At 49.0% G+C, this 27,490-nt stretch overlaps 1 protein-coding gene, 1 long non-coding RNA gene and 1 pseudogene across 2 annotated transcripts; 2 read left to right on the top strand and 1 right to left on the bottom strand.

Annotated features, from left to right (window-relative positions):
* Nucleotides 1-154, top strand: LOC128571496 (uncharacterized; annotated as a pseudogene).
* Nucleotides 155-11,571: 11,417 nt separating this feature from the next.
* EPOP (elongin BC and polycomb repressive complex 2 associated protein) lies at nucleotides 11,572-14,757 on the top strand. Its single transcript, XM_053569402.1, has one exon. The coding sequence runs from the start codon at nucleotides 11,998-12,000 to the stop codon at nucleotides 13,135-13,137; it is 1,140 nt and encodes a 379-aa protein (XP_053425377.1). The 5' UTR covers nucleotides 11,572-11,997; the 3' UTR covers nucleotides 13,138-14,757.
* A 1,843-nt stretch (nucleotides 14,758-16,600) lies between these two features.
* Nucleotides 16,601-26,968, bottom strand: LOC128570359 (uncharacterized). Its single transcript, XR_008375551.1, has 4 exons — nucleotides 26,835-26,968; nucleotides 25,347-25,432; nucleotides 17,405-17,508; nucleotides 16,601-16,708 (listed from the first exon to the last, which is right to left on the bottom strand). It is a non-coding gene; the product is annotated as an uncharacterized LOC128570359 (long non-coding RNA).
* Nucleotides 26,969-27,490: the final 522 nt, after the last annotated feature.

The raw sequence follows: 27,490 nt of genomic DNA, 5'->3' as shown, positions 1-27,490 counted from the left end.
GTACTTACCTGGCAGGGGAGATGCCATGATCACGAAGGGTTTTCCCAGGGCGAGGCTCATCCATTGCACTCCAGACCCCAGTGATTTCCCCAAATGTGGGAAACTTGACCGCATAATTTATGGTAGTGGGGGACTGCATTTGCACTTTCCCCTGAAAAAAAAAATTTCTGCAAAAATGATAAATATACTAAAATGTTAATTATTGAATCTAGGTGATGAGTATATGGGGGCTCATTTTACTATATTTTTAAGTGTAAGAATGTGCATATTAAAAAGTTTTGTTTGTTTGTTTTTGAGAAAGAGTCTGTTTTAAAGTTTTGTTTGTTTGTTTTTGAGAAACAGTCTAACCTGTTGCCCAGGTTAGAGTGCCCTGGCATCAGCCTAACTCACAGCAACCTCAAACTCTTGGGTTCAAGACGTCATCCTCTCTTAGCCTCTCAAGTTGCTGAGACTATAAGCATCCACTATGATACCCAGCTAATTTTTCTGTTTTTATTTATTTTTACGTTTTATATTTATTAATATAATAATAAATAATATTAATTATTATTATTTTTTGAAACAGAGTCTCACCATGTCACCCTTGGTAAAATGCTGTGGCGTCACAGCTCACAGCAACCTCCAACTCCTGGGTTCAAGCGATTCTCCTTCCTCAGCCTCCCAAGTAGCTGGGACCACAGGTGCCCTCCACAATGCCTAGCTATTTTTTTTTTTTTTTTTTTTTTTCAGTTTTTGGCTGGGGCTGGGTTTGAACCCACCACCTCTGGCTAATGGGGCCAGCGCCCTACTCCTTTGAGCCACAGGAGCCGCCCTGCCTGGCTATTTTTTTTTGTTGTTGCAATTGTCATTGTTGTTTAGCTGGCCAGGATGAACCCATCAGCCTCGGTGCATGTGGCTCATGCTGTAACCACTGTGCTACAGATGCTGAGCCTATTTTTATTTTTTTATATTTTATTTATTTATTTATTTTTTGCAACAAAGTCTCACTTTGTCACCCTCAGTAAAGTGCCATGGCATCACAGCTCATAGCAACCTCAAACTCTTGGGCTCAAGCACTTCTCTTGCCTCAGCCTCCCAAGTAGCTGGGAGTACAGGCACCTGCCACAATGCTCGGCTATTGTTTAGAGACGAGGTTTCACTCTGGCTCATGCTAGTCTTGAACCTGTGAGCTCAGGCAATCCACCCACCTCCCAAGTGCTGGAATTACAGGTCTGAGCCACCTCACTCAGCTAATTTTTCTGTCTTTAATAATGATGGACAGGATCTCACTCTAGTTCAGGTTGTTCTCGAACTCTTGAGCTCAAGTGATCCTCCTGCCTTGGCCTCCCAGAGTGCTAGGATTATAGGCATGAGCCACTCTGCCAGCTTTAAAAGGATTTTAAAGAAATGTATTTGAGTGCTAGCTGTATGCCAGTCACTGAGCTAAGATAAAATTCAATGTGATTCTTGTCCCCATGAAATAGAGTGTGTCAGGGAAGAGGTGATCAATCAGATATACTAATAAATACACTAATGAATAGTGATGAGTGCTTGGAAATGCTTTGAAAGACAGACTCCCTGTTGTGGAAGGGAGGGTAACAGTGGAAACTGTCCTGGTCATGGTCTGGAAGGGTTGGGAAAGGTTTTCTCAGAGGAAGGGATGACTCACTTGCTGCCCTGAATAGGAGCAGATGTTGGCCAGGAGAAGGGAGGTGAAGGAAAGGTTTACAGTCAGAAAGAACAGCAAGTGCCCAAGGAGGGAGAGGAGGGAACTTGTTCCTTTAGGCCTAACGGAGGCCTGGTGGATGAAGGGAAAGAGGACATAGCAGTAGGGGTGGAAGGTAAGGGACCCTGTTCCCCTCTTGAGCAGGACCTGTGTGGAGGGGTGTCAGACTTAGGTAATGCTACTGTGAGCCTAGTTAAGGATTTTAGCGTTTCTCCTGAAAACAGGATACCATTAAAAGGTTTTGAGTAAGAGTGTAACACAATCTAATTTGTGGCTTTGGAAAGATGACTCAGGTGTAAGGATGAGGAGGCTTGCTAAGGCAGGGGCTTGGAATTGTCAGGATGAGGCCTGGGTGCCTGGCCATGGCAATGGATGGACAGAGGAGCCATACTTCGGGACAGGTTACCCTGGAAGCGGAGCTGAGGAGATAGGTACAGGCCCAGTCCTAGGGACCAACAGCCATTGCAAAATGGACACTAAAGAGTGTCGGGAGAGAAAAGAAAGTTCTAGACAGACGCTTGAGGAATGCCAACATTTTGGGCTGAGAAGGGGAGAACAAGCCTGCGCTGAAGACCAAGAGGGAACAGCCAGTCGGCAGAAGGACAGCGCGAACGCAGCGCCCAGGGGCAGAGGACTGGGGCGTTTCTAGGAGGAAGTGGCCAATCATGTGGGCTACTTCAAGAGGTCACGGAGCCTGCCAGTTTCGATGAGATAGAGGCCACAGAGACCTCAGCAGGAGCTATTTTGGTGGCGGATGGGGGTGGAAGCAGATGGAAGTGGGTTGAGGAGTAAGTGGGAAGTGAGAAAAGGAAGGCGACGTGTGTAGACAGCGCTCCGGGGAGTTTGGCTCTGAAGGGGAGAGAGGGAGGGGCCTGGAGCCTCCAGGGTCAAGGAAGATTTGGCTTCTTAATGCGGGAGACACGCAGTTGCGGAGGGACACATGCAAGAGAGATGAGATGGCTCTGGGATGGCAGAGGGGAGGACCAAGCCAGGACACCCCTCTACTTAAAAGGAGGCCGAGGTAGGGATGGCTGCCTCTTGGCAGCACACGGGACAGGCACTTGCTTGCCTCAGTTCCTTGCTCATTCTGTTCTGCGGGTGGAATCTGTCTCTCCAGGCTCCTTTAGATCAGGTGGAAGGTTACCTTCTTTAAAAAAACGTCCTTCCTCTTCCTGTAGGGTCGCCAGTCCTCTAAGGTTCCACGGGCCCTGGTCATGCCACTGTTGCTACTTCTCAAATCAGCCTGTAACGTCCATCTCCCCTACCAGACTGTGTTTCATCATCTCTGAGTGCCCAGGGGCTGGCCTGGAGCCTGCCACGTGTTGGGTGCTCAGCAACTGTGGGGTGAAGAGATGAATGAACTAATCATGGACATATGTACAGCAGGAATATGGAGCAGGGAACAAAGAAGGAAAGAGGGGGAGGACAGAAGGTGGGGGGCGCTACTGCCAAGAGCGTTTACGGTGACCAAGGGCTTCTGTGGACCAGGTACTGTGGAGTTTTATAAAACCATTTAATCCTTACAGTATGTCCAGAAGGAATATTGTCCGCTTGTGTATTATGTGGCTCCCCAAGTTTACCAGAATGTAAACTCCCAGGGGTGGGGTTGTCTGTCTTGCTTACTACTGTGCCTCTAATTCTAGAATAGCATTTGGCACAGAGGGCTGCCAGATAAAACAGGATGTCCACTCAAATTGGAGTTAGAGATAAACAACAAATAATATTTTGAAGTACAAGTATGTTTTGTACATTTTGTGCTAAATATGGCAATCGTATCCATAGTAGGGTGCTTAATAAATACTGTCAAATAAGTATTGCTTGATTAATGGCACTGTGGGGATGCAAATAGTAGATTCCAGACTGGGAGGTCTAGAAGGTAATCTAGTATCTTCAATAACTAAGTTGCAGGGAGGGGGGAAAAAGAGTTAAAGGGGGAATTTATAGATTAAAAGAGAGTTTAAGAGACATATTAACAGTTTGAAATACTTCTTTGGATCCTAATTCAAATAAAGTAAACAAATTGTGAAGAAAAAAATGATAAAAGGCGTGGTGCTTGTAGCACGGTGGTTATGCACCAAGGCTGGCGGGTTCGAACCCTGCCCAGGCCAGCTAAACAACAATGACAATTGGAACAACAACAACAACAAAAAATGGCCAGGCACTGTGGCCAGTGCCTGTAGTCCCAATTATTTGGGAGGCTGAGGCAAGAGGATTTCTTTTTTTGGCCGGGGCTGGGTTTGAAACCCACCACCTCCGGCATATGGGACCGGCGCCCTACTCCTTGAGCCACAGGCGCCGCCCCAGGCAAGAGGATTTCTTTAGTCTAAGGGTTTGAGGTTGCTGTGAACTACACTGATGCCATGGCACTCTAGCTTGGGTAACAGTAAGACTTTGTCTCAGACAAAAACAAAACCCCTGGACAAAGGAATACACCCATGTTACCACAATTCAGATATAGAATATACCTCATATTATATTGAAGCATATCTCAGACATCCTATAATTTCATTCCTAAATATTTATTTTTTTCTATCTTTTCTTTTCTTTTTTTTTTGAGACAGAGTCTCACTCTGTCACCCAGGCTAGAGTGCTGTGGTGTCATCATAGCTCACAGCAACCTCAAACTCCTGGGCTCAAGCGATCCTCTTGCCTCAGTTTCCCGAGTCACTGGGGCTACAGGTGGCCGCCACAATGCTCAGCTAGTTTTTCTATTTAAAGTAGAGATGGGATCTCACTCTTGCTCAGGCTGGTCTAGAACCCCTGAGCTCAAGCAATCCACCTGCCTCACCCTCCCACACACCTAAATATTTCAATACATATTTCTTTCTTGTTTCTTTTCTTTCTTTCTTTTTTTTCTTTTTTAGACAGAGTCTCACTCTATTGCCCTACGTAGAGTGCTATGGTGTCAACATAATTTACAGCAACCTTAAACTCCTTGGCTCAAGTGATCCTCTTGCCTCAGCCTCCTGAGTAGCTGGGACTATGGGCACTCACCATAACGCTCGCTAATCTGTTTTTTTCCCCCTTATATTTTAATGGCACTGTGGGGATGCAATTAGTAAATTCCAAACTGGGAGGTCTAGAAGGCAATCTAGTATCTTCAATGACTGAGTTGCAGGGAGGGGGGAAAAAGAGTTAAAGGGGGAATTTATATTTATATTGCTCTTGCTCAGGTTGGTCTCAAACTCCTGAGCTCAAGGGATTCTCTGCCTCAACTTCCCAGAGTGCTAGGATTATAGGCGTGATCCACTGAGCCCGGAGTGTAGTCCTTTGTCAAAACCATTTGAACGATACACTTAAAATATACTGAAAATATGCATTTTGTTGTATGTAAATCATCGTTCAGTAAAGTTGATTTTTTAAAAATTGGAGTAGAGGAGGAAATCAGTGGGATAATAATGAAAAAGACTGGCCATGAGTTGATAAATGTTAAAGCCAAGTATTAGGTATATGGAGGTTAATTTATATTCTTCTGTTTACTTTTGTCTAGGTTTGAAAATTTCCAAAATATAACACTTTTTTGATTGCATGAGGGAAGATGCTATTCCTATTTTATAGATGGGGAAACTAAAGCTTCCCGAGGTTAAGTAACTTGCCCCAAAGTTACACGGCTGATAAAATGATGAGCCTGGAATGTAAACAGACTCATTTGAGTCAGAATTTAAGCTGTTAACCTTAGGTGCAAATTTCCAGTGGATGTATTCTAGGGAGTGATGTAGCCTTCCCTGCCAATTTAGGAAATTCTGAAAGCAAAAAGGACTAAAATGGAGGCTGGACCAGGGTGTGGTAGGGTCAAGAAATGGCTTCTAGAGGGGCCAAGGGGCTGAGGGGCCAGCGCAGTGGCTCATGCCTGTAATTCCTAGCACTCTGGGAGGCTGAGGCCAGTGAATTGCTTGAGCTAAGGAGTTGGAGACCAGCCTGACTAAGCGTGAAAACCATCTATAAAAAAATATCCAGGCATTGTGGCAGGTGCCTGTTGTCTTAGCTACTCAGGATACTGAAGCAAGAGAATCTCTTGAGTCCAAGAATTTGAGGTTGCTGTGAGCTGTGACACCACAGGACTCTACTGAGGATGACAAAGTGAGACTCTAAGAAAGAAAAAGGGAGGGAGGAAGGAAAGGAAGGAAGGAAGGAAGGAAGGAAGGGCAAGAAAGGAAAGAAAGAAAAGAAGGAAAGAAGAAAGAGAGAGAAAGAAAGAAAAAGTGAAAGAGAGAGAGAGAGAGAGAGAGAGAGAGAGAAAGAAAGAAAGAAAGAAAGAAAGAAAGAAAGAAAGAAAGAAAGAAAGAAAGAAAGAAAGAAAGAAAGAAAGAAAGAAAGAAAGAAAGAAAAAGAAAGGGTTTCCCTCTTTGATTCATTGTCACTGAGGGTTAGGCTTATGGTTATGAGCCCTGTATAGGCTTGTGAGCCCACTAGCTAGGTTTGAGTCCTGGCTATGCCACTTTCTAGCAGCATGACTTGGGCAAATCACATAACTTCTCTCCCTCAATCTCCTCATTTATAACATGGCTATTAATAGGAATATAAAATGGTATAGCCAGTTTGGAAAACAGCTTGGCAGTTTTTTAAAAAATTAAACATGGCTTGGCCCCTATGGCTCAAGAAGCTAAGGCGCCAGCTACATACACCTGAGCTGGTGATTTCAAATCCAGCCCGGGTCCGTCAAACAACAGTGACGGCTGCAACCAAAAAATAGCCAGGCATTGTGTCAGGCGCCTGTAGTCACAGGTACTTGAGAGGCAGAGGCAAAAGAATCACTTGAACCCAGGAGTTGGAGGTTGCTATGAGCTGTGATGCCATGGGACTCTACCCAGGACGACAGCTTGAGGCTCTGTCTGAAAAATAAATAAATTAATTAAACATGAATGTTCCACATGACCTGGCAATTCCACTTTTAACTGTCTACTTTAAAATATAACATAAAAACATATGTCAGCTCAGTGATGTGCACATATAGTCCCAGCTATTCAGGAGGCTGACTTGGGAGTCAGGAGTTCAAGTACAACCTGCACAACCCTATCTCTTACAAAAACCCCAACAACCAAAGAAAATATGTCTACAAAAAGCTTATACACCAGAGTTCATGTAAGAGTATTATTCATAGTAACCAAACAGCAAAAACAACAACAACAACAACAACAAAAATCCCAAACATGATTGGATAAACAAAATGTGGTATACTTAACTCAGCAATAAAAAGGAACAGGGAAGAGGAGAGAGAGGGGAGGGGAGGGGGATATGGGAGGAGGGAGGGTATTTGGGGAGACCTCACCTAATGTGCATGATGCAATGGTACATTTCAAAACTATTAAGAAATGAGTATAATTATGATGGATGTGTTACTTAGTTCAATGTAAACATTTCACACTGTATATCGAAGTAGTACCCTGAACCCCATAAATGCATCAATGTACATTGAAGTTATGATTTAATAAAATAATGAAGTTATGATTTAATAAAATAATAATTAATTAAAGGGTGGCGCCTGTGGCTCAGTCAGTAGGGCGCTGGCCCCATATACCGAGGGTGGTGGGTTCAAACCCGGCCCGGCCAAACTGCGACAAAAAAATAGCCAGGTGTTCTGGCGGGCGCCTGTAGTCCCAGCTACTCGGAGGGCTGAGGCAAGAGAATTGCCTAAGCCCAGGAGTTGGACATTGCTGTGAGCAGTGTGACGCCATGGCACTCTACTGAGGGTGACAAAGTAAGACTCTGTCTCTACAAAATAATAATAATTAATTAAAAAAAAAGGAACAGATTGCTGCTGGGCTCAGTGGCTCATGCCTATAACCCTCGCATTCTGGAAGACAAAGGCAGGTGGATTGTTTGAGCTCAGGAGTTCCAGACCAGCCTGAGCCAGAGTGAGACCCTGTCTCTGAAAATAGCTGGGCACTATGGCCTGTAGTCCCATCTCCTTGAGAGGCTGAGGCAAAAGAATCATTTGAGCCCAAGAGTTTTAGATTGCTGTGAGATGCCATGGCACTTTAGTGAGGGTGACAAAGTGAGACTCTGTCTCAAAAAAAAAAAGAAAACAGACTTGTTAATATGCTACAACAGGAAGTAGATTCGTCACCAAGGGTTAGGCAAGTGGGGATAAGAAATGTTCTGGCCCCAGTGTGGTGGCTCACGCCTGTAATTCCAGCACTCTGGGAGGCTGAAGTGGGTGGATTGCCTGAGCTCAGGAGTCAGAGACCAGCTTGAGCAAGAGGGAGACCCTATCTCTACCAAAAACAGAAAAAACTAGCCAGGCATTGTGGTGCACACCTATAGTCCTAACTACTCGGGAGGCTGAGGCAAGAGGATCACTTGAGCACAGAGTTTGAGGTTGCTGTGAGCTGTGATGACATCATGGCACTCCAGCCTGGTTGACAGAGTGTGTCTCTGTCTCAAAAAAAAAAAAAAAAAAAAAAAAAAAGAAAGAGAAAAAAGAAAAGAAAAGAAAAGAAAAGAAAATCTAAATCTAAATTTAGATTATGATGATGGTTGTATAACTTTGTAAATTTATTAAAGATCATTGGATTGGATACTTAAATGGGTTATGTGTGGTGTGTACATTTAAAAATATAGTATATCTCTCATAGGATTGTTATGGGGATAAAGTGACATAGGGTTGGAACAGAGATTGGCTTGGGGTAAACGTTACAAAGGTTATTACAGGGCTGGACATATGGAGCATAGTTCCCTGTGATCTTTCCTGGGGAAATGGGCAGTTGGGCAGTTTCCCTGCTTCAAAATCCTTGAATGTAGTCCTTACTGCCATGGGCGAGATTTGAATAGGCCAAGGAAGGGGAAGGGCTGGTCCTGAGGGGCCCTTTCTATCCTTTATTCCAGCATTATTGGATCTAGCTTTTATTGGATCTAGCTTTGTCCCTCTTTTCCTCCAATGGGGAAGAGGAGAGGTTCCTGAGAAGGATGTTGCCGCCCTCATCTCTTAAACTGAGGATGGGGTTGAGTGTCCTCTGCTGTAGGCAATGGGGATTGCAACAACTGGGCCAACCCACATGAGTAATGGTGACCACTCACATCGTATGTCAACCTTCTTGACAAATGTTGTGATGAAGTCACTGTTGTCTGCTTTTCACTGAGAGGGACAGTGAGACTCAGAGGGTCTAGGTGACCTGCCCAGGGTTGCACATCTGGCATGCCCAGTCCAGGGCTTCCGAAAAGGTGGTGGAGTGACTGTGGGTCCTTTCATCTGGAGAGATATTCAGACTAACCCCTACTGTTTGTGAAGTTCATCCCACTGGCTATCTATATTCTGGGGTACCTGGTTAGAGGAGGGGAAGAAGAGAAAATGGGAGGCAGAAGGAAAGATCCTCAATACTAATGACTCCTCAATAAATCCCCCCAACTCACATGCAGGGTAGGGAACGGAAGCTTTTGGATCACTGTTTTGTGATATTCATTCATTTATTCATTCTGAAAGTTTCATGGGCTTTCACTCCTTGTATTGACACTGTCCTCAGCAGGGGAATGCAAATAGGAATTCAACTCCAGGGCAGTGATTTTTCAACTGGTGTGCCTGGAAACTTTTAAGATCATCGATTAAATTATTTTTGAAAGAAGTTTCACACACACTAAGTATATTCTTTTTTCTACTCTTTTTTTAAAAATTAACATCATTTAAGTGTTCGCAGAAGTTTAACTATAGATTCAAGTGTGCTGTGAGTTAAAACAGGTTGAAAAACACTGCTCGAGGGCATAAAAGGAGCCCACATCCCTGAAGAGGGGGCCCAACCTCTCTCTTCAGGCATCTCAGCTGCGAAGAGGATGGATTGAAGAAGATACCCTTCAGCCCACAGCAAAAGAAATCTGGCAATGCTGTCTGAGGGTTAGAGTCCTCAGCACCATCCCCTAGAAGAGACAGTCTTTCCAAAACTTTCCTCACAGGTGTGTGTGTGTGTGTGTGTGTGTGTGTGTGTGTGATGGGATCAAGGCTCTTGGGGCAATTATGATCTGGGGAGTTGGCAGCACCTCAGGACTGTCCTGCCCCAACTCCATAACAACTGCGCTGAAGAGCTCTTCTGCAGAATTTCTTAGGGAGTGTTTTGAGCAATAGGACAGCACGCCCTCTTCTCTAGCCTCCCCTCAGGGCTCTAGCTGTGGTCTCTGTGAGTGGGTGAGGCAGACCCTCCTTATCCCTTTCCTTCCAGATGTTATCTGATGACTTATAGGAAAACAATGCCTCTATTATCACTGTCCAGAGAGCCAGCATGCAAGCTGTCCCTGACCACTTGTCCCTGACCTCAGAATGAGATATTTTTCTCTATGGCCCTCCTAGCAACCTCCTATGCCTTTACTCCATGCCACTGACAATCTCTATATTTCTACAGATGGGAAACAGCCATATTCCAAAACCTGATTTTTATCATGAGAAAAATATCCCAGGGATGCATTCATTCACAAATCCTAATTGAGCACCTATTATGCTTTGGTCACTGTCCCAGGCAGGGGTGATGCAGTAATGATCAAGACAAAGTCCTTTACAAATACTTCACATACAGTGGTATGCTGGTAGATGTTTAACAATCAACTCTGATTTGTAGCATAGCCTATTTCCATGGTATAAATACTCCCACCCTGGACAAATTTGAAGCTACCAATGTGAAGTTTCTTGGATCACAAATTTCCTGAAAATTAAAAATAGGGTCTTACAAGCCAGTACAAGCCTCCTCCAACACACCAGTGCATGTGGAGAGCAATTATTCGGGATATTTAGCTTCCCGTTTCTCCATGGGTTCTCCGAAAGGGAAAACTGAGGTCTAAGAAATCTGAAGCACTTCAAACACACTGTAAGAAATAAAATCAGATTAGCTTCTAAATAAAAAAAGACAAAGTCCTCATTAACTCATTTACAGAACAATGGGAGAGCCAGACACTCAAGAATAAAGCTGCATCCACTGACTTCCCAGTAAAATAACCTATGCAGACACTAAAGAAGGGTGAGGTGATAGAAGGTGCTGGAGGGGTGTGTGCTGCATTATTAGGATTTTAATTGGGAATTCACTTTTTCTTTGCTTTCTCTGGGGAAGATAAAAGTGACGGTCTGTGGGTCCTCTCCTCTGGCCTCTTTAACCCATTTTGGCACCTCAAGCCTCAGAGGGCAGAGTCCTGGAGTTTGGGGGTGGGAACAGCTGCACAGCCAGCCCCTCAGAATTTAGTTACGGACGTGGGGTGTTTAGTACATCAGAGAAATGAAAATAGGCACTGAGAAAGCCTATTTGTCGCCTTCCGTGAGTGTAATAATACTCCTCCCCCCCAAATTGTTTTTTTCCTTTGTTCTTCTTGCACTGAATTCTTAAGTACTTATTCTACTGACATTTTTTGAGCCGGCTGTGGCCAGGCACTCTTCTAGGGGCAGGGAACAGATAGGGAAGGAAATTTTTCGGCCCGCAGGAGTCCCTGTTTCGCAAAGCCTGTCAACAGCCATCGATTCATTTTATTTTTGCCCTCAACATCGTTTTTGAGATTCATCTATGTTGATTCACGCGGCTCTTTTAGCTCCAAGAGGGCAGATATGAACAGTCCCATTTTACAGATGCAAAAACTGACTGCTCAGTGAAAAATGTGCTCTGCAAACACTAAATCTCAACACGCTACCGGGCCACGTGCAGCCGCGCATTCGGCCCCTAGTGATCCCACCCGCGCACACTCCCTCCCTAGCTACCTCCCAGCCACCGCTGCTCCGGGTCCACGTGTGTGTGTCTGTGTGCGGAATGGGGACGGGGGCGGTGCCGCCGGAGGGGTGGGGTCCGGGCCAACGTCACCGGCAGCGCTGCCCAATCAGCGGCGGGCTCGCGGCCCGGGCGCTGGTATTGGGGCAGCTAGGGGGCAGTTCTCTATAACGCGGTCTCTGGGAGCCAGCGGGGAAGAAAGAAGCCGAGCGGGCGGAAGGCGCCCTCCCCGCCGCCTGGGCCCGGGCACCGGGTGCCGGGCCCTGGGTCCTTCCCGCCTCCCGCAGCTGCCGGCCGCTTTGTTTTCCCCGCCTTTGCGTTTCGGGCGACTCGAGAGGGGCTCCTGCTGGCGCTTCGCAGGGGAACGCGGCGGCAAGAAGGACGGCCGACCGAGCCGGGACACGCAGGGACCCAGGAGTCCGGCCGCCGGGAGGGCCGCGTGACGAGATCGAAGAGGGAGTCAGAGCTCTGCGGCCCTGGGTTGCGGGTCGGGGGCGCCTGTGAGCAGAGACCTCCCCGTCGAGGGGGGGCGATGTTCCTCTCGCCCGTGGGCTTTTCGGGCAGCCAGGGCATTCCGCCGTTGGGACCGGGGCCCCCTCAGTGGGCATCACCTCAGGCTGCTCCATGGAGACTCTGTGCCCCGCTCCCCGCCTGGCAGTGCCGACGTCCCCACGAGGGTCGCCCTGCTCCCCCACACCCCGGAAGCCGCGTCGGGGGACCCAGGAGTTCTCTCCGCTATGCTTGCGTGCCCTTGCCTTCTGTGCCCTCGCCAAACCCCGGGCGTCCTCTCTGGGCCTGGGGCCTGGGGAGGTGGAGGCGCGGGCCCCGGTGCTGCTGGGCCCTCGTGCCCCCCTGTGCACTGGTGGCTGGGCCCCGGATGGCTTGAAGCGCACTGGGGGACAGGCTGGGCCGTCCAGCGATCCAAAGTCCCCAGCCAGCAAGGATGCCGATGTCGCAGTGTACCCGAGTGCGGGAGAGGAGGAAGAGGGCAGAGGCAGTTTCTCTCACTTCGGCGTTCGCTCCTGTGCATCTCCGGACCGCTGCCCCGCGCCCCGGCGCCCACGGGAATCAACGACCAGCTTCGCCTCGGCCCCGCCTAGGCCAACCCCGGGGCTTGAGTTCCAGCCTGGCCCAGCTGCCAGTCCGCCTCAGGAGCCCAGTTCCCGGCCTCAGTCGCCACCTGTGGGCCTCTCCACTGAGCCCGCGGATCCCGGGGTGCCGCCGGAGCGGTCTCTGCCGAACGAGACAGTCGCAGTGGATGGAAACCCCTCGTCAGCCGCCCCCGAGGCACCGGCCGCCAGCCCCTCGACGGCCAGCACAGCTCCGGCCACGCCGGGCGATCTCCGCCAGGAACATTTCGATCGTCTGATCCGCCGGTCGAAACTTTGGTGTTATGCGAAGGGCTTTGCCTTGGACACTCCTAGCTTGCGCCGGGGGCCTGAGAGGCCATTAGCTAAAGGACCGCCCCGGGGAGCAGCCAAGAAACGTCGGCGGCCAGCGCCTCCTCAGCGCAGCGCGCAGATCCGCCGTCCTGCACCGACGCTCCCCACCTCGAGCACCTTCAGCCTCCTCGACTGCTTCCCCTGCCCCCCAGCCCTGGTGGTGGGAGAGGATGGAGACTTAGGGCCAGCATCCTCGCTTCGCCTCCAGGGAGACTCAAAGCCTCCGCCTGCCCACCCGCTGTGGAGGTGGCAGATCGGGGGTCCTGCTGTCCCTGAGCCCCCTGGCCTCAAATTCTGGGGGATCAACATGGAGGAAATCTGAGCTTGGGACCTCTTCCTTAAGGGGGAAAAATTGGGGCCGTGGCCAAACTGTAGGCTCAAGGAGAGAGCCCCGTTCCTCACATTTGCTTGTCCCCTTCCTTTATGTTTTATGGGCTGTGGATAGAGGGCCCTCAAATGACAGTGATCTTCAAGCACCTAATTGGTTGGGGGTGACATTCTCTACCCCTCATCCTTTGCAGAGGAACCTAGGGCTGGAGATGGGAGAAGGCTTAACCGGAAAAAAAAAGTTGAATGACGCAGATTCCATTCCCTCCCCTCTTCCAACTTGGATATCTGGGGGCAGGGCCTTCACCCCAGTGGTAGTAAAGGAGGCTACCACTCAAAGACCAAAGTAGGGGGGGAGAGGAGAGACCTCTGTGATGGACAAACCGGTTGTTTCTGTGTCTATGGAAGGCTGGGGATGTGGGGGCTGTGGTGGAGATAGGGAGGTGATTGGCAGCTCCCTGGGGGTATCCCCACCCCCAACGTCCAGGCCTTTAACCCTTCACTGTCCTTAGGCCTTCCCTATTGCTCTTAGCACCACCTGAGTCTTAATGGGGGAGGGAGCAGTTTGAGCAAGGGAAAGATCAACCCTTTCTTGTTCCCTTCCTAGGCCCCCCAGTTCAAGTGACCTCTAATTGGTGAGATCTTCAGTCTCAGTCACTAACCTTTCCTTTTTGTCCAGTATCAGAAGCCCTTCGATTTTCCCTGTTTGCTTTCATTTTATAAGGTTTGGTGGGTAAAAGAGACCCCCCTCCTCCAGTTTACTCCTCACTGTTAAAGACCTTCTGCCCTGAAAGTGCAGACTTTGCCTGGGGAAGGGACAAGAAACTGTCCCAGGGAAAGTAGTGGAAGGTAGAAGAAATCAATAAAATCAGACCAAACGAGTCGCCTTTCGAGGTCCTCTCCACCGATTTATGGATAGGAGGGGATGGAGGTAGACGGCAGGCCTAAGTCCATTCTTTGGATACCCAAACTCAACTCCCTTAAAGGATGGAGACAAAACAAGCTGTTCTTTGCAGAGAGAGAAAATGAAAAGGCTCTTGGCCCTACTGCAAAGGGTCCACTGGGGTTTGAAGAGGCAAAGTTTGGGTTGGGATGAGACCTGGGTAGAAGTACCTTCATCTTCTCCCCCACCCCCCAACTTTAGGCATTGCGGGAGTTGTCAGGATCTGACCGATTGGAAGGGGGCAGGGCCAGGAGTTTAGGTTTGGGGTCAGAGATTCTGTTTTCTAGGGAAGGGGAGAGAGGCCTGGATCACACCCTCAGCCCCTCAGGCTAGGAGGATCCCCTTGAGTCAGAGAGGGATGCAATCACTTTCTCTTCCACCCAGGTGAGGTCTGGGGAGGTTAGGTCTTAGGGAAGTTCCAAGTTGAGGTGTGAAGGGAAGCTGGGGGGGGGGGTTTGAGGGACCCAGTGACCCTTCTGTGTGCACTAGTGAATAGCATCCCCTCTTTCCCTTAAAACGGGGTGAGGGAGGAACAATTCCCACATACTATGCTGGGGAAGGACTTGTCTCCTTTTCTGTGAAAATGCCTTGTAAAAAGTTGTTATTGTTTGCATAGAGCAGATTCTTGAGAAAAACTGTTTTGGACCACAAAAGTTTTGTTTGTTTTAAAAACTGTCTCCTTTCATTTTTCTTTCTCTGGGAGTGAGGGTGGGGGTGGGGTGGGTGGGCGTGAGGTGGGCTATGCTCTCTTTTTCCTTAACATCTGGCCTTTGTGAACCCTGCTGACCTCCCCTCCCCCCTCCAGCTGTGTTGAGGGGAGGAGGAAGGAGGGATGAGAGAGCCTTCCATCCTGTGCTCAGGGGTATCAGTCTTATCTTACTCCCCCAAGAATAGAGAAGGGGAAGAAGAAAGTCAACAAGAGGTGGGGAGAGGATCGTGATGGGGTGATGTTTTCCAGTAGAAATTGGGAAAGGCAGACAGACTCCCTGTTTTTAAAAAGCCCCCTGCTTTTAGTAATATGCTCCATGTCAACTTTGGCCCTTTCAACCTGCCTGCAGCTGGGGCACGGGATGATGATTTGAGTGCCAGTCAGAGGAGGAAGGGGAGGTGGGCTTGAAGTGCTTTCTTTCAGCAGACTCTTCTCTGTGGAGCAGGAGATGATGCTTCCTTCCTCCCTGTACCACTCCCACACCCCTGTACAAGTGAAAGGGTTAAACCTCAACGTGGAAGGAGATGGGGCAGTGAGTTAAAAAACATACCTCTTGGCCAGACTTAGAACTCTCCTTGCTAAGTGAAGTTTAGTTCCGGGCACTCTCAGGACTGTGAGCATCCCAAGAAACTTCCTAGTCAGGTACGGGGAACTATGTTCTTTTCCTAGGACCACCTCAACAGATTACCACAAACTTAGTGGTTTAAGAAAATAGGGAATTTATTCCCTCACAATTGTGAAGGCCACAAGTCCAAAATTAAGGGCTGTGCTTGCTTGGAAGGCTCTATGGGAAGTTTCCTTACTTATCTCTTCCAGCTTCTTGGCTTGTGGCTACAGATTTCCAATCTCTGCCTATGTCTTCATGTGGCCTTCTTGTCTGTTTCTTGGAAGGACACTTATGGCTTTAGGGCCCACCTAATAATTCAGGATGCTCTCTTCTTGACTTCATTAATTACATTTACAAAAATCCTTTTTCCAAATAAGGTCATATTTACAGTTCTTGGGGGGTGGTGGGAGTGGGGATCTGGACATGGACGGATCTTTTTGGCTTTCACCATTAGCCCAACACAGAAACTAAATCCCAGAAAGAAGAAACTTACCTAGACTTTTCTGAGTGTTCAGGGTTGGTCCCTCTAGGGCAGTGGTTCTCAACCTTCCTAATGCTGCAGCTCTTTAATACAGTTCCTGTGGGTTGTGACCCACAGGTTGAGAACCGCTGCTCTAGAGCCAGGGCAAGTTGTCCTCAAAAGGGAAAAACCTGGGGAAGGGGAGAATCTGACCCTTGCTTCTCCCTGGCTCACTCTGAGGAAGCTGTAACCCCTCAATGCACTAGAGCCCCCAAGAGTGTCTGTGGAAGCTCCTCTCCCAGCCTTCATAGGCTTTCCTGATTTCTCTAGGACCTGGAAAGGGCCCTGCTTACACCCCTCCCCTCCCCTCCATCCACCAACCACTGCTATTTGTTAAGGATGCAGGGGTTGCAGGGTCTTAGTTTTTGGCTGGGTCTCTAAGTTCTCTTACTGGGTTATCTCTTTTCCTTTAGTCTCAGAGAGTCTCTTTCTCATTGGCTTCTGAGTTTCTGCCCATCCTCATCAGGGTCTCTTACAGGACTCTGAGGGTGAGCTCACTTGCTCGCCCAAGTCCAGCCCACTTACCATGTCCTCCCTCCTCCTGGGAGCCTCAGCCCCTCTGCCTCTTGACCCTTAACTCTTTATAGCCTGATCTCTGCCTCTGAAACTGACAGCTTCCAAACACAAATTCAACTGCAGTCTCCCCCCCCCCCACTGCACCATCCGCCCCTGTACTTCTCTGTGGCCTGTGACACTGTTGGGCACTCCTGAAGGTCTCTTAGTCTTCTCTCCCCAAAGATCCTTCCTTTGTCTTCTGTCTCCTCTTCTTCATTCTGTCTTCAAGAAACTTTAAACAGAGGGAGCCCAATGAAGTCCAGGTGACACCTGCCCTCTGCCCCATCTCCCCCTGGCCTCCCTTTATTTTCCTCTCCCAGGTCTGCCTCTTGCATCCTCAGGGTCCTGTCTCTTTTTCTCTCCAATGCCTCTCCTGCATTTTGATCCCATATCTCCACATGGATGCCGGCAACTCATAGCTCTGTGTTGAAGACCAAACTCATTGTCCCTGCCCAACCCCACCCCACCCCCTGCCCATATCGGTCTCCCTGGTCAATTCTACATTCTGGTCACAGCTCTGCTTTTCTCTCCATTACCATCTGGAGATTCAGATTCAGCACCTGAGCACCCTGAGTTTTCGGCTGGGTCCTCCCATTTGACCCACAGCTATCTAGTTTCAAACCTCCCATGCCTCTCCCCTCCCCAGTATCTCTAGCATCCATTACCTGCTCTGCCTCCTAGTGCAGTGCTCACTACCTCTAGTCTCCTTACTGCAGAAGCCACCTAATCAATTTCTGGTTTTCCCCTGATCCCCTCAGATCAAGTTGCCTTCTTGTTCAGTGGGTCCCCTGATTTTATTAAATGCAACCTCCTTGGTCTGTCTTTTGGGGCCCTCTGAGATCAGACCTCATCCCTCTTTCCTTACTTTATACACCCTGTGGCCTGCCATGTTGGAATGCACTGCTTCTCCCAGCCTCTCCATCTTTACCTTCATTCTCCAAAGCTCATTTGAAATGCCATCTCTTCCATGAAATCTTCTTTGATTTCTCCAGCTGGAGGTACCACCTCTAGTCCCTCTTCTCTCCTCTGTGTCTGGGAAGGAAAGAATGTGGAACATGGAGGGAGAGTGTGGCCCTGGAGCTAAACACTCCCGCTCCCCTCTATGGAAAGTGCCATCAGTGTGCACATGGCAGAATTTGTCTGACCTAAGCCTTTGTTTTATGGCCTCAGAGTTGACCAAGAGTCTTTGACACATGATAGCCACTTCGAAATCACTCCCGTAATTGTCTTATTCCTGAGAAGACCCTGTCCAGTGTGCCAAGTCCTCCTACAAAATATTTATATTTTGTTTAATTTAAGATAGAAAGTTAGGGTATTAATAACAAAGTTATAATTATTTGTTGATTTTTTCTCAAAACTGTATCTCTTACTTCATTTTTAAGGTCCTGGATCAGTGCCCTGTGCACAGCAGTAACGTAATGAATACTTGTCCAAGGCGGAGTGCATATTTAAAAAGGCTTATTTTGAAGTACTGCACAGCAGCGTGGAGAGTGACCCTTGGCCAGAATGCAGTTCTGGAGCTTGTCCACTAGATGCTGCTGTCTGCTCGCACCAGAGGAGGAAGATCAGCCGTGAAGGGTGGGTGGGGAAGGGATTAATTTTCCCAAGCAATTGAACGCCTTTTGGTGCTGGGCCCTGTGCTAAAGGCTTGAGGGGGACTGTGCAAAATGTGGTCCCCTGACATGGGCAACTTCAGGCAGGTGTCAGGTGTTTTGAGTGCATTATTTGGCTTTCATAAGATAGATAGATATTATTACCTATTTAACAGATGAGGAAATGGGGCTCAGGGAAGTTAATTGACTTGCCTCAGGTCACACAGCCAGTGGAGGGGCAAAGTTTAGGTCTGTTCTGTGTGACCAGGTTTTCCCCTAAGAGCGGGAATGGCACTTACTTGGAGCCAGGCATTGTTCTAAGTGCTTTGTGCTTAATTACTTAATACTATTTAATGCTATGAAGTGGGTACTATCATTTTTGCAGATGAAGAAACTGTGGTACACAGAGGATAAGCCCCTACAGTTACGGAATTGTGCCCTTTGAGTTCGGGCTCTTAACCAAGGGCTACCATGTTTTACTGCTCCAGCAACAACCAGTCATGGGGCAGAGCAGCCCCCATCAATATTTGGAGGTCACAGAGCTCTGTGCCAGAAACCCAACGACACACAGCCTGCCTCTGAGGCGCTTACAGTGGCATGAGGGAAAACAAGGCAGTCTCTTCCTGAGGGTGGACTCTCTGGAGATGTGCGGAGCAACTCTAGCTGAAAATGGTTTACCCTCTCTGAGCCTCAGCATCACCACCTAAAATCCAGGAACTCTATAGCAGTAAGTGACTCTCCAACACAGGAGATCAGTCATCCATGGTGATTTATTACAAAATTTTAGCACTTTATTTATTTATTTTTTTTTTGGCCGGGGCTGGGTTTGAACCCACCACCTCCGGCATATGGGACTGGCGCCCTACTCCTTGAGCCACAGGCGCCACCCAAAATTTTAGCACTTTAAAAGTAGAGGTGAAGTTACCTACTCTAAAGTGCACCAAAAATCCAGCTTGATGAATGTTCTACGTATACATACCCGTTGGATCACCACCCAGATCTAGAGAAGCAGCATTTCCAGCTTCTGGGAGGCTCTGTGGGCCCCGCTCCCAGTTGATACCCCCACCCAGAGATGGTCACCATACTGGCCTCTGTCACCGCAGATCCATTCTGCCTGTTTTTGACCCGCATGGAAATGGAAGGTGCTTTTTTGGTTCTGCCTTTTTTTTTGTTCAGCATCGTGTGTGTGGGATTCGTCCATGCTGTTGTGTGAAGCAGTAGTTAATTCATTTCATCACTGTGTAGTATTATACCAGGAGGCCCGCCGGGGCTTCTCAGAGGGGGAGATATCTTAATTGAGTCTTGAAGGATATGTAGGAATTTATGAAGTGAAGGAGGCCCAGGTGGGGCTGAGGACAGAGCATATGCAAAGGCTGAGATTTGAGTGTGTGAGACTCTTAAGACTATAGCACAGGGTATATGTGACAAGAGATAGGTAGACGGGAGTCAGATCACAAAGGTCTGTCTGTCAAGACAAGAAGTTCATTCTGAAGGCAACAAGGAGCCCCGGAGTGGTGACTCTATCAGACTGAAGTAGCCATATGCCTTACTTATTCTTTGTTCAATAAATATTAGTTCGAGCATTTACTATGTACTGGGTATTGTGCTAGACACTGGGAAATTATGGTGAGCAAAACAGGCAGGGTGCTGGCCCTCTCAATCTTGCAGTGTGGGCGGGGGGCACAGCTTGTAGTTGATGATCTTGGGCTGTGACAAGTACCTGGAAGGAGAGGAGCATGAAGGGCCAGGGGCCATGCAGCAGGATTTGCCCTGTCAGGGAGAGCAGAAGGGGCATCTTTAGAGAAGTGAGACAAGCTTGGGAGGATGACTAGGAGTTAACAACAAGGAAAGGAGAACGAAGTGTTTCAGGAAGAGGGAACAGTGTGCCTGGGGAAGGACCTTGAGGATCAAAGAACTGGGAGGTACCAGTATGGCCTGAGCTGAGAGCAGGGGAGGGGGAGGCTGTGGCAGGGCCTTAAGGCCGAGGTAAGGATTTTGGCTTATTCTGAGAGCACTGGGATATAGGGCAGTAACAGTCAGATTTGTGTTTGGAGAGGATCACTATGACATTAACATGGACCTTGGAGACAAAAGGAGATGTGGGGAGATTGACTAGAAGGCCACTGTCATAGTGATGGTGGCTTGGGCCAGGGGGATGGGGACAGGGTACGGACACAGGTACAACTGACCTAATATGGTGAAGATGAGGGGATGACAAGAGTCTCAGGTTCTGGCTTTAAAAACCAGAGATGACAATGATAGAGACAAGATAAGGCTGGGTACAGTGGCTCACAGTTGTAATCCTGACACTCTGGGAGGCTGAGGCAGGTGGATTGCCTGAGCTCAGGAGTTCGAGACCAGCTTGAGCCAGAGGGAGACCCCATGTCTAAAAATAGCTGGGGATTATGGCAGGTGCCTGTAATCCCAGCTACTTGGGAGGCTGAGGCAAAAGAATCACTTGAGCCCAAGAGTTTGAGGTTACTGTGAGCTATGATGCCACAGCACTTTACCCAGGGAGACAAAGTGACACTGTGTCTCAAAAAAAAAGATAGAGACAAGATATAGGGGACATCCTGAGCTCAGATTTGGACATGTAGAGTCAGGTGCCTTTGAGGCATCCAAGTGAAAATGTCAAGTGGATATTTGAGTCTGGTGCTCAGGGAAGATGTGAGGGCCAGAGAGCTACTTGTATGAGTCACCTGAGTGTCTGTGGGAATGAAAGCCAGGAGGCGGATATCATGGCCCAGGGAAAGACTGAAAGGGGAAGAGAGATGCAAGGAGGGCTCAGAACGGGGCCGGGTGAACACCTGCTGCTCACTTTGCGGGGAGGGTCGGGTGGCATGGAGAGGAGAGAGGGAGGCTATGAGAACAGGCGAGGTCAGCAGGGAAGAGGAGAGGGGAGCCTCAGTGGAGAGGCCTTTGCAAAGTAGGATCACCAGCCTTGGTGACAGATTAAGTGTGGAGTGAGGCAGAGGAGGAGTCTGGCTTGAGTCGCAGATTTCAGCCCTGGTGCCTGGGCAGGTCTGCTCCTCACTGGAAAGAAAGACCTGGGCTGTAGGTAGAAGCATTTGGTTGAAGTCATCAGCACAGGATTGGACAAGAATGACCAGGGAAGTGTGTGGGCTGAGAAGAGGGCCAAGGATAGCACCTTGAGAGACATTAAGGAAAGTGAGAGGAATGGGTGGGGCAAGAAGGGACACCAAGGAAGTTCTGTCAACCGCTGCTAGTTGCCCGCCAAAATCTGTGCTCCCCATGGCTGCCCAGGTAGACTCCTTTCCCTTGCAGTCAGGTATGGCCATGTGATTTCACTCCTGCCGGTGGGCTACGAAGGGGTGAAGCAATGATTTTCAACCAGTGTGCTGTGGCACACTGGTGTGCTGTGAGGGGATCTTAGGTGTGCTGCAAAATTTTTAAAGATCACTAATTAAATTATTTTCAGAAGAAGTTCAAAGGACAGTAAGTATATTCTTTTCTCTCTCTCTCTATTTTTGATCCACATAATTTAAGTGAGCCACAGTAGTTTATGTTCAAGTATGCCATGAGATAAAAAGGTTGAAAACACTGGGGGAAAGTGTGTGTCCTTTCCTGGCGTGGGCTCTAAGACTCGAGACATGCCCTCTCCACACTCCCTTGCCCCTTCCTGCTGGCTAGAGCCCAGCAAGGAGGACAGTGCTCTTGGGGGCAGCACAAGACAGAACCTGGATTCTCCCAGTGAGAGCTCTCCACTGATCCCTGAGAATATGAGAAAGAAATACACTTTATATCCTGAGGCCCCATCCTTTTTTGGATCTCTTTGTTCTAGGAGTTTAACCTAACTAATACAACTTAGCCTAACTAAGTGAATACAGTTTAGCACAACTCAGCTAATATAACTAATGAGCCTAACACAATAGAAGATTAAAACATAACATTAGCTTAATATAACATAACTTATCCTGACTAATACAGGAGCCAAAGAAGGAGCATATGGAGAAGGAGATAGTGCGGGTACAGTGTTGCATGTTGCACAGATGGGGAAGGCTCCAGAAGGATTAAGTGGGAGGGAGGGGTTGAGGACACTTAGAAAGAGAGAGTGAGGGAGAGAGGTGTCTATGGAGGGCAGGGGCTGGGGCCCAGGGCTTGGATGGACAGCAGGGGAATGAGGGGAATTGTGTTCCTGAACAGGCTGAGACTCCTGCTCCTGTGCGTGCATGCACACCCATGAATATGTGCATGGGCACACACGTGCACACCTGCATGAGATAAGAGCAATGAGCCTGGAGTCCTGGCCCTCTCAGTCTTGCAGTGGGGGGCACAGCTCGTAGTTGATAATCTTGGGCTGTGACAAGTACTGCAAAGGAGAGGAGCATGAAGGGCCAGGGGCCATGCAGCAGGATTTGCCCCGGTCAGGGAGAGCAGAAGGGGCATCTTTAGAGAAGTGAGACAAGCTTGGGAGGATGACTAGGACTTAACAACAAGGAAAGGAGAACGAAGTGTTTCAGGAAGAGGAAACAGTGGGCCTGGGGAAGGACCTTGAGGATCAAAGAACTGGGAGATGCCAGGAACAAACGGGCAAGTTGGCAGCTGCAGGTACAGGGAGATAAGAAATAGCGTGTAGATAGCTCTAGATAGCTTCCATTTTTCCTGAGAAAATGGGCTTTCTTTGGTGCAGGAGGAACATGGGTAGGTTAGAACTGTGGTCCCCAAACCTCAGTCTGTGGCCTGTTAGGAACTGGGCTGCACAGCAGGCTGTGAATGCAACTTCATCTTCCTTTCCAGCAGCTCCCCAATGCTCCCATCACCGCCCGAGCTCTTGCCTCCTGTTAGATCAGCAGCAGCATTAGATTCTCATGGGAGTGCGAACCCTACTGTCAATGGCGCATGGGAGGGATGTAGGTGGCGCACTCCTTATGAGAATCTAATGCCTGATGATCCGAGGTGGAGATGTCGTGTGCTTGGATTATCCCTAAACTATCCTCCCACCCCACCCCTTGGTCTGTGAAGAAATTGTCTTTCGTGAAATTCTTCCCTGGTGCTGAAAATGTTGGGGACCACGGGGTTAGAAGACAGAGGAGCTGGGAGAAAGTATGAGGTTGACAGAGGGAATCTACTGACCATACATAGACCTTCGGAAACCTGGAATTAGTGGAAGCACTATCTGGGCATGGGGGAGCACAGCAGGCAGTTGGGTTGGCCAGGGTGGGGAGGTCAAGGGCCAGGAGAGTGAGGACATGAAGTGATGGCCTCAGGGGTCTGGGTTGGTCAAGGAAGGAAGCTAAAGCCAGGGTTAGGGGACTGGTGGGAGGGACCAAAACTTCAATGGAAAGTTGAAAAGTGCAGGGAAGGAGGGGGAAGGGCAGAGGCTTGGCAGGCGTGCTGGTGCTGCTGCTTTTTTCAGTTTTGTAGGGACTACAAATCTGCCTAGGATAGCAGCAGGGCTTGGGTTAGGGTGGCTTTCTGGGAGTCATGAGCCAGTGTCTTTGAAGTATGAATGGTGTGTCTGAGAAAACAGGTGAATAGTGACAGTAGCCTCCTAGGGTGATTTTCCCCCTTCCCTCTGCCCCAGGCCTATCTTTGCTGGGTCTCAGTCCCCATCTTCCCCCTGGACTGAATGACTTCCTTCCACACACATCCGCAGAAGAATAAATGATGATTGAAAAGATTGACTGTTGGGTGGTGCCTGTGGCTCAAAGGGGTAGGGCGCCAGCCCCATATGCTGGAGGTGGTGGGTTCAAGACCAGCCCCGGCCAAAAACTGCAAAAATAAATAAATAAATAAGCCTCTTTAAATTATTAAAAAAAAAAAAAAGAAGAAAAGATTGACTGTTTACGGAGGGTTTTCACGTTCAGAAATTAAGGAAGTAATTTTTTTAGGTTGTTTTGTTTTGTTTTTAAGACAGAGTTTTACGGGGCGGTGCCTGTGGCTCAGTGAGTAGGGCACCGGCCCCATATGCTGAGGGTGGCGGGTTCAAACCCAGCCCCGGCCAAACTGCAACAAAAAAATAGCCGGGCATTGTGGCGGGCGCCTGTAGTCCCAGCTGCTCTGGAGGCTGAGGCAGGAGAATCGCGTAAGCCCAAGAGTTAGAGGTTGCTGTGAGCCGTGTGACGTCACGGCACTCTACCGAGGGCGGTACAGTGAGACTCTGTCTCTACAAAAAAAAAAAAAAAAAAAAGACAGAGTTTTACTCTGTGGCCCAGGCTAGACGGCTGTGGCATCAGCCTAGTTCATAGCAATCTCAAACACCTGGGTTCAGTGGCACACGCCTGTAATCCTAGCCCTCTGGGAGGCGGGGTGGATTGCTTGAGCTCAGGAGTTCCAGATCAGCCTGACCAAGAGTGAGACCCCAGGGCGGCGCCTGTGGCTCAAAGGAGTAGGACACCGGCCCCATATGCCAGAGGTGGCGGGTTCAAACCCAGCCCCAGCCAGAAACTGCAAAAAAAAAAAAGAGTGAGACCCCATCTCTGAAAGACAGGTGGGCACTGTGGCAGGTGCTTGTAGTCTCAGCTCCTTAGGAGGCTGAGGCAGGAGGATCACTTGAGCCCAAGAATTTGAGGTTGCTGTGAACTATGATGCCACACATTCTACCAAGGGTGACATACTGAGACTTTGTCTCAAAAAAAAAAAAAAAGCAAAGGAAAGAAAAGAAAACTGGGCTCAAGGAAAGTGATCCTCATGCCTCAGCCTCCTGAGTAGCTGGGACTACAGGTGCTATCCACAACATCTGGCTAACTTTTCTATTTTTGGTAGAGATGGGGTCTCCCTCTTGCTCAGATTGGTCTTGAACTCCTGAACTCAGGTGATTCACCCTCTTCGTCCTCCCAGAGCGATAGGATTACAGGCATGACCCATTGTGCCTGGCTAAGTAGTCATTTGAATCAAGGTACAGCTGAGAGAGGTTGAGGAGGACAGTCCCACGGTGTTGTCTTGGCATCCTGTGAGCTCCACAGACTGTGGCCACAAGCCTTTGGTTGCTATGAAAGCATAAGGAATGCGTCCCCTACTCTTGGTCTCTCCCATGGAGGTAGAGGGTTGTGGGTAAGTAGCCCACCTGCATTTCTGTAAGGCAGCACAGTGGAAGGAGGAGGGGAAACTGGGGCCCATCCCTGGATTTGGGGTGATCCCTGATCCCACAGCATGACAGCAGGGCCTCCTCTGGTGTTTTCATGGCCTAGAGCAGTGTTTTTAAACCTTTTTTTTTTATCTCATGACACACTTGAACCTATAGTTAAACTTCCACGGCACACTTAAATGATGTTGATAAAAAAAAAAAAAAAGAGTCAAAAACAAGAATATACTTACTGCGGGGTGGCACCTGTAGCTCAAGGAGTAGGGCACTGGCCCCATATACCAGAGGTGATGGGTTCAAACTTGGCCCTGGCCAAAAACTGCAAAAAAAAAGAAAGAAAGAAAGAAAGAAAGAAAAAATCAAATAAAGAAACCCATGTTACCATTAAAAAAAAAATATATATATATATATATATTTACTGTGCTTTGAATTTCTTTGAAAATAATTTAATTAGTAATCTTAAAAATAAATTGGTGGCACACCTAAGATCCTTTCACTGCACACTGGTTGGAAATCTTTGGCCTAGGGGATGGAGACCTGGGAACAGGAGAGAGTAGGAGGCCCCTGTGGGGAATCCGATCTGTGGTTTATGGGGGCCTGCACGACTGTCCACGTGTGTCTATGTGAACAGGGAGCGCTGTGTGTGTATTCATGAGGGAGTCCTTGGGCATGTTGCTTAGTTGGGGAGGTGTCTCTGGACATGCGTGTGTGGGTGCACAAGCCTGAGTGTGTCAGCGCTTGTATCCTCTGTTCCCTGTGCATTGAGTGTTCATCTCTTGGCTATGCACAGCTCTGTGTCTAGGAGTGTGTAGGCATGTGTCCCTCTGCATTGAAGTGGAAAGTAGGTCAGCCTGGAGCTGTGCAGGCAGGAATGAATTAGGATCGATTCTCCAGCAGTATCCAGCTGGATGGGGAAAGGTGGCAGGGAAGGGACCCCTGGACCTGGAAGCCCCTTAGTCTCTTCTTGACACCTGCCCTGGGGGGAGGGGCCAGGAAAGAGGGGGATAGGAGGAGAGAACCTTATCACACCAGGAATTCAGGGTGGGGAAGGCAGGCAGAGAGGGGGTATCCTGACCTGGGGCTAACAGAGTGGGGGACCAGCTGCTGCCTAGAATAGCTGTCTGTGGCTTTGGCCACAAAAAATGCTTTTTTCCTTGGAAAAGGGACTGATATTCCTCCTGCCTGATACCACCACACCTGCTGTACCAATATTCCATAGCAACATATCCCTCCCTCCCAGCCTCCTCTACATCCACTTGGGCAAAAACAGCTGCGGGTGGATCTGAGGGGCTTCTCTCCTCGTGAGGAAGAGGATCTGATCAGACGGGGGAGGAAGTGCTGGATTTAGTCAGGACAGAGATACGGGCACCTATCTCCAGATACTGGTGGGGTCTTTGCCAGGGATGTGGACAAGGGCACCCTGCATTGTTTTTGTTCTTTTCCCCGAGGAAGGACACAGTAGGTTCAGAGCACCCCGCCCAGAGACCTGGCTGCATGGAAAGAACCTCCAACCCCAATGAGTGAGAATCCTTAGTCCTCTGCACCCTGAGTCCTCCAACCAGGGAGATGCTTGTTTGTTCCCCCAATGCTGGATACTCCTTGACCTGGGGTCCATAGCCCTGACCCTATAACCCCTGTGTCCCTGTGGATAATGGCAACAAAGAGTCTAAATGCTAGGGTCCCAGGTAGGGTAGTGGGGCCTCCCCAGTGCCAAGCTTCACCCCGGAGGATGTATTCTTCCATGCTGGGCCCTGTGCCCGCCCGCCTCCAGCTTCCCACTTCCTCCTCTGCCTGAGCTGTGTGGCAGCAACAGCACCTTCTCTCTCCGCACCTTCCAACCCGGGGCCCAGCCAAGTAGCACCCAGCCCACGATGAGCAGAGCAGGCTCACAGCAGCCCCGGAGCTGGTGAGCTCCCTGGCGCCTGCCCCTCCCTTCTCCCAGCAGCCTCCTGCCCCTCCCTTCCTGTCTCTGCATCCTGAAGCTTCCACAGAGAGCCCTGCTGCCGCCTGGGGCTGTTCTGGAGCCTCAGCAGTCCAAGTCCTGGTGAACTCTATGTCACCCTGAGCCCGTGTGGGCATCATTTTGGTTGGTGGTTCGTGTGGTTTGAGTCAGTCCAGAGTCCTGTGGCCACTGTGAGCTTCAGTCGAATCTCTTGTGGACAATCCCTCTGAAGCAACAGGGGTGCCCTGTCCATCAGGCCCAGTGTCTTGGGCTCCATGTCAGGGCCCTGTGGGTCCTGTTTTAGTGTGGACCACTGTAGGCTCCTCAATACTCTGGGCTGGGGGTCTGGGTCAGTTTGGGCCAAGGCAGGTGCTATATGGTCCTAATTCCTTGACTCACTGGACACCATGGACAGCCACCGTTTTCTTCAGCATC

Source organism: Nycticebus coucang, chromosome 18 (genome assembly GCF_027406575.1).
Source record: "Nycticebus coucang isolate mNycCou1 chromosome 18, mNycCou1.pri, whole genome shotgun sequence".
Classification (NCBI taxonomy): domain Eukaryota; kingdom Metazoa; phylum Chordata; class Mammalia; order Primates; family Lorisidae; genus Nycticebus; species Nycticebus coucang.
The sequence above is the reverse complement of the archived record's forward strand: the minus strand, read 5'-3'. Positions and strand labels throughout refer to the sequence as shown.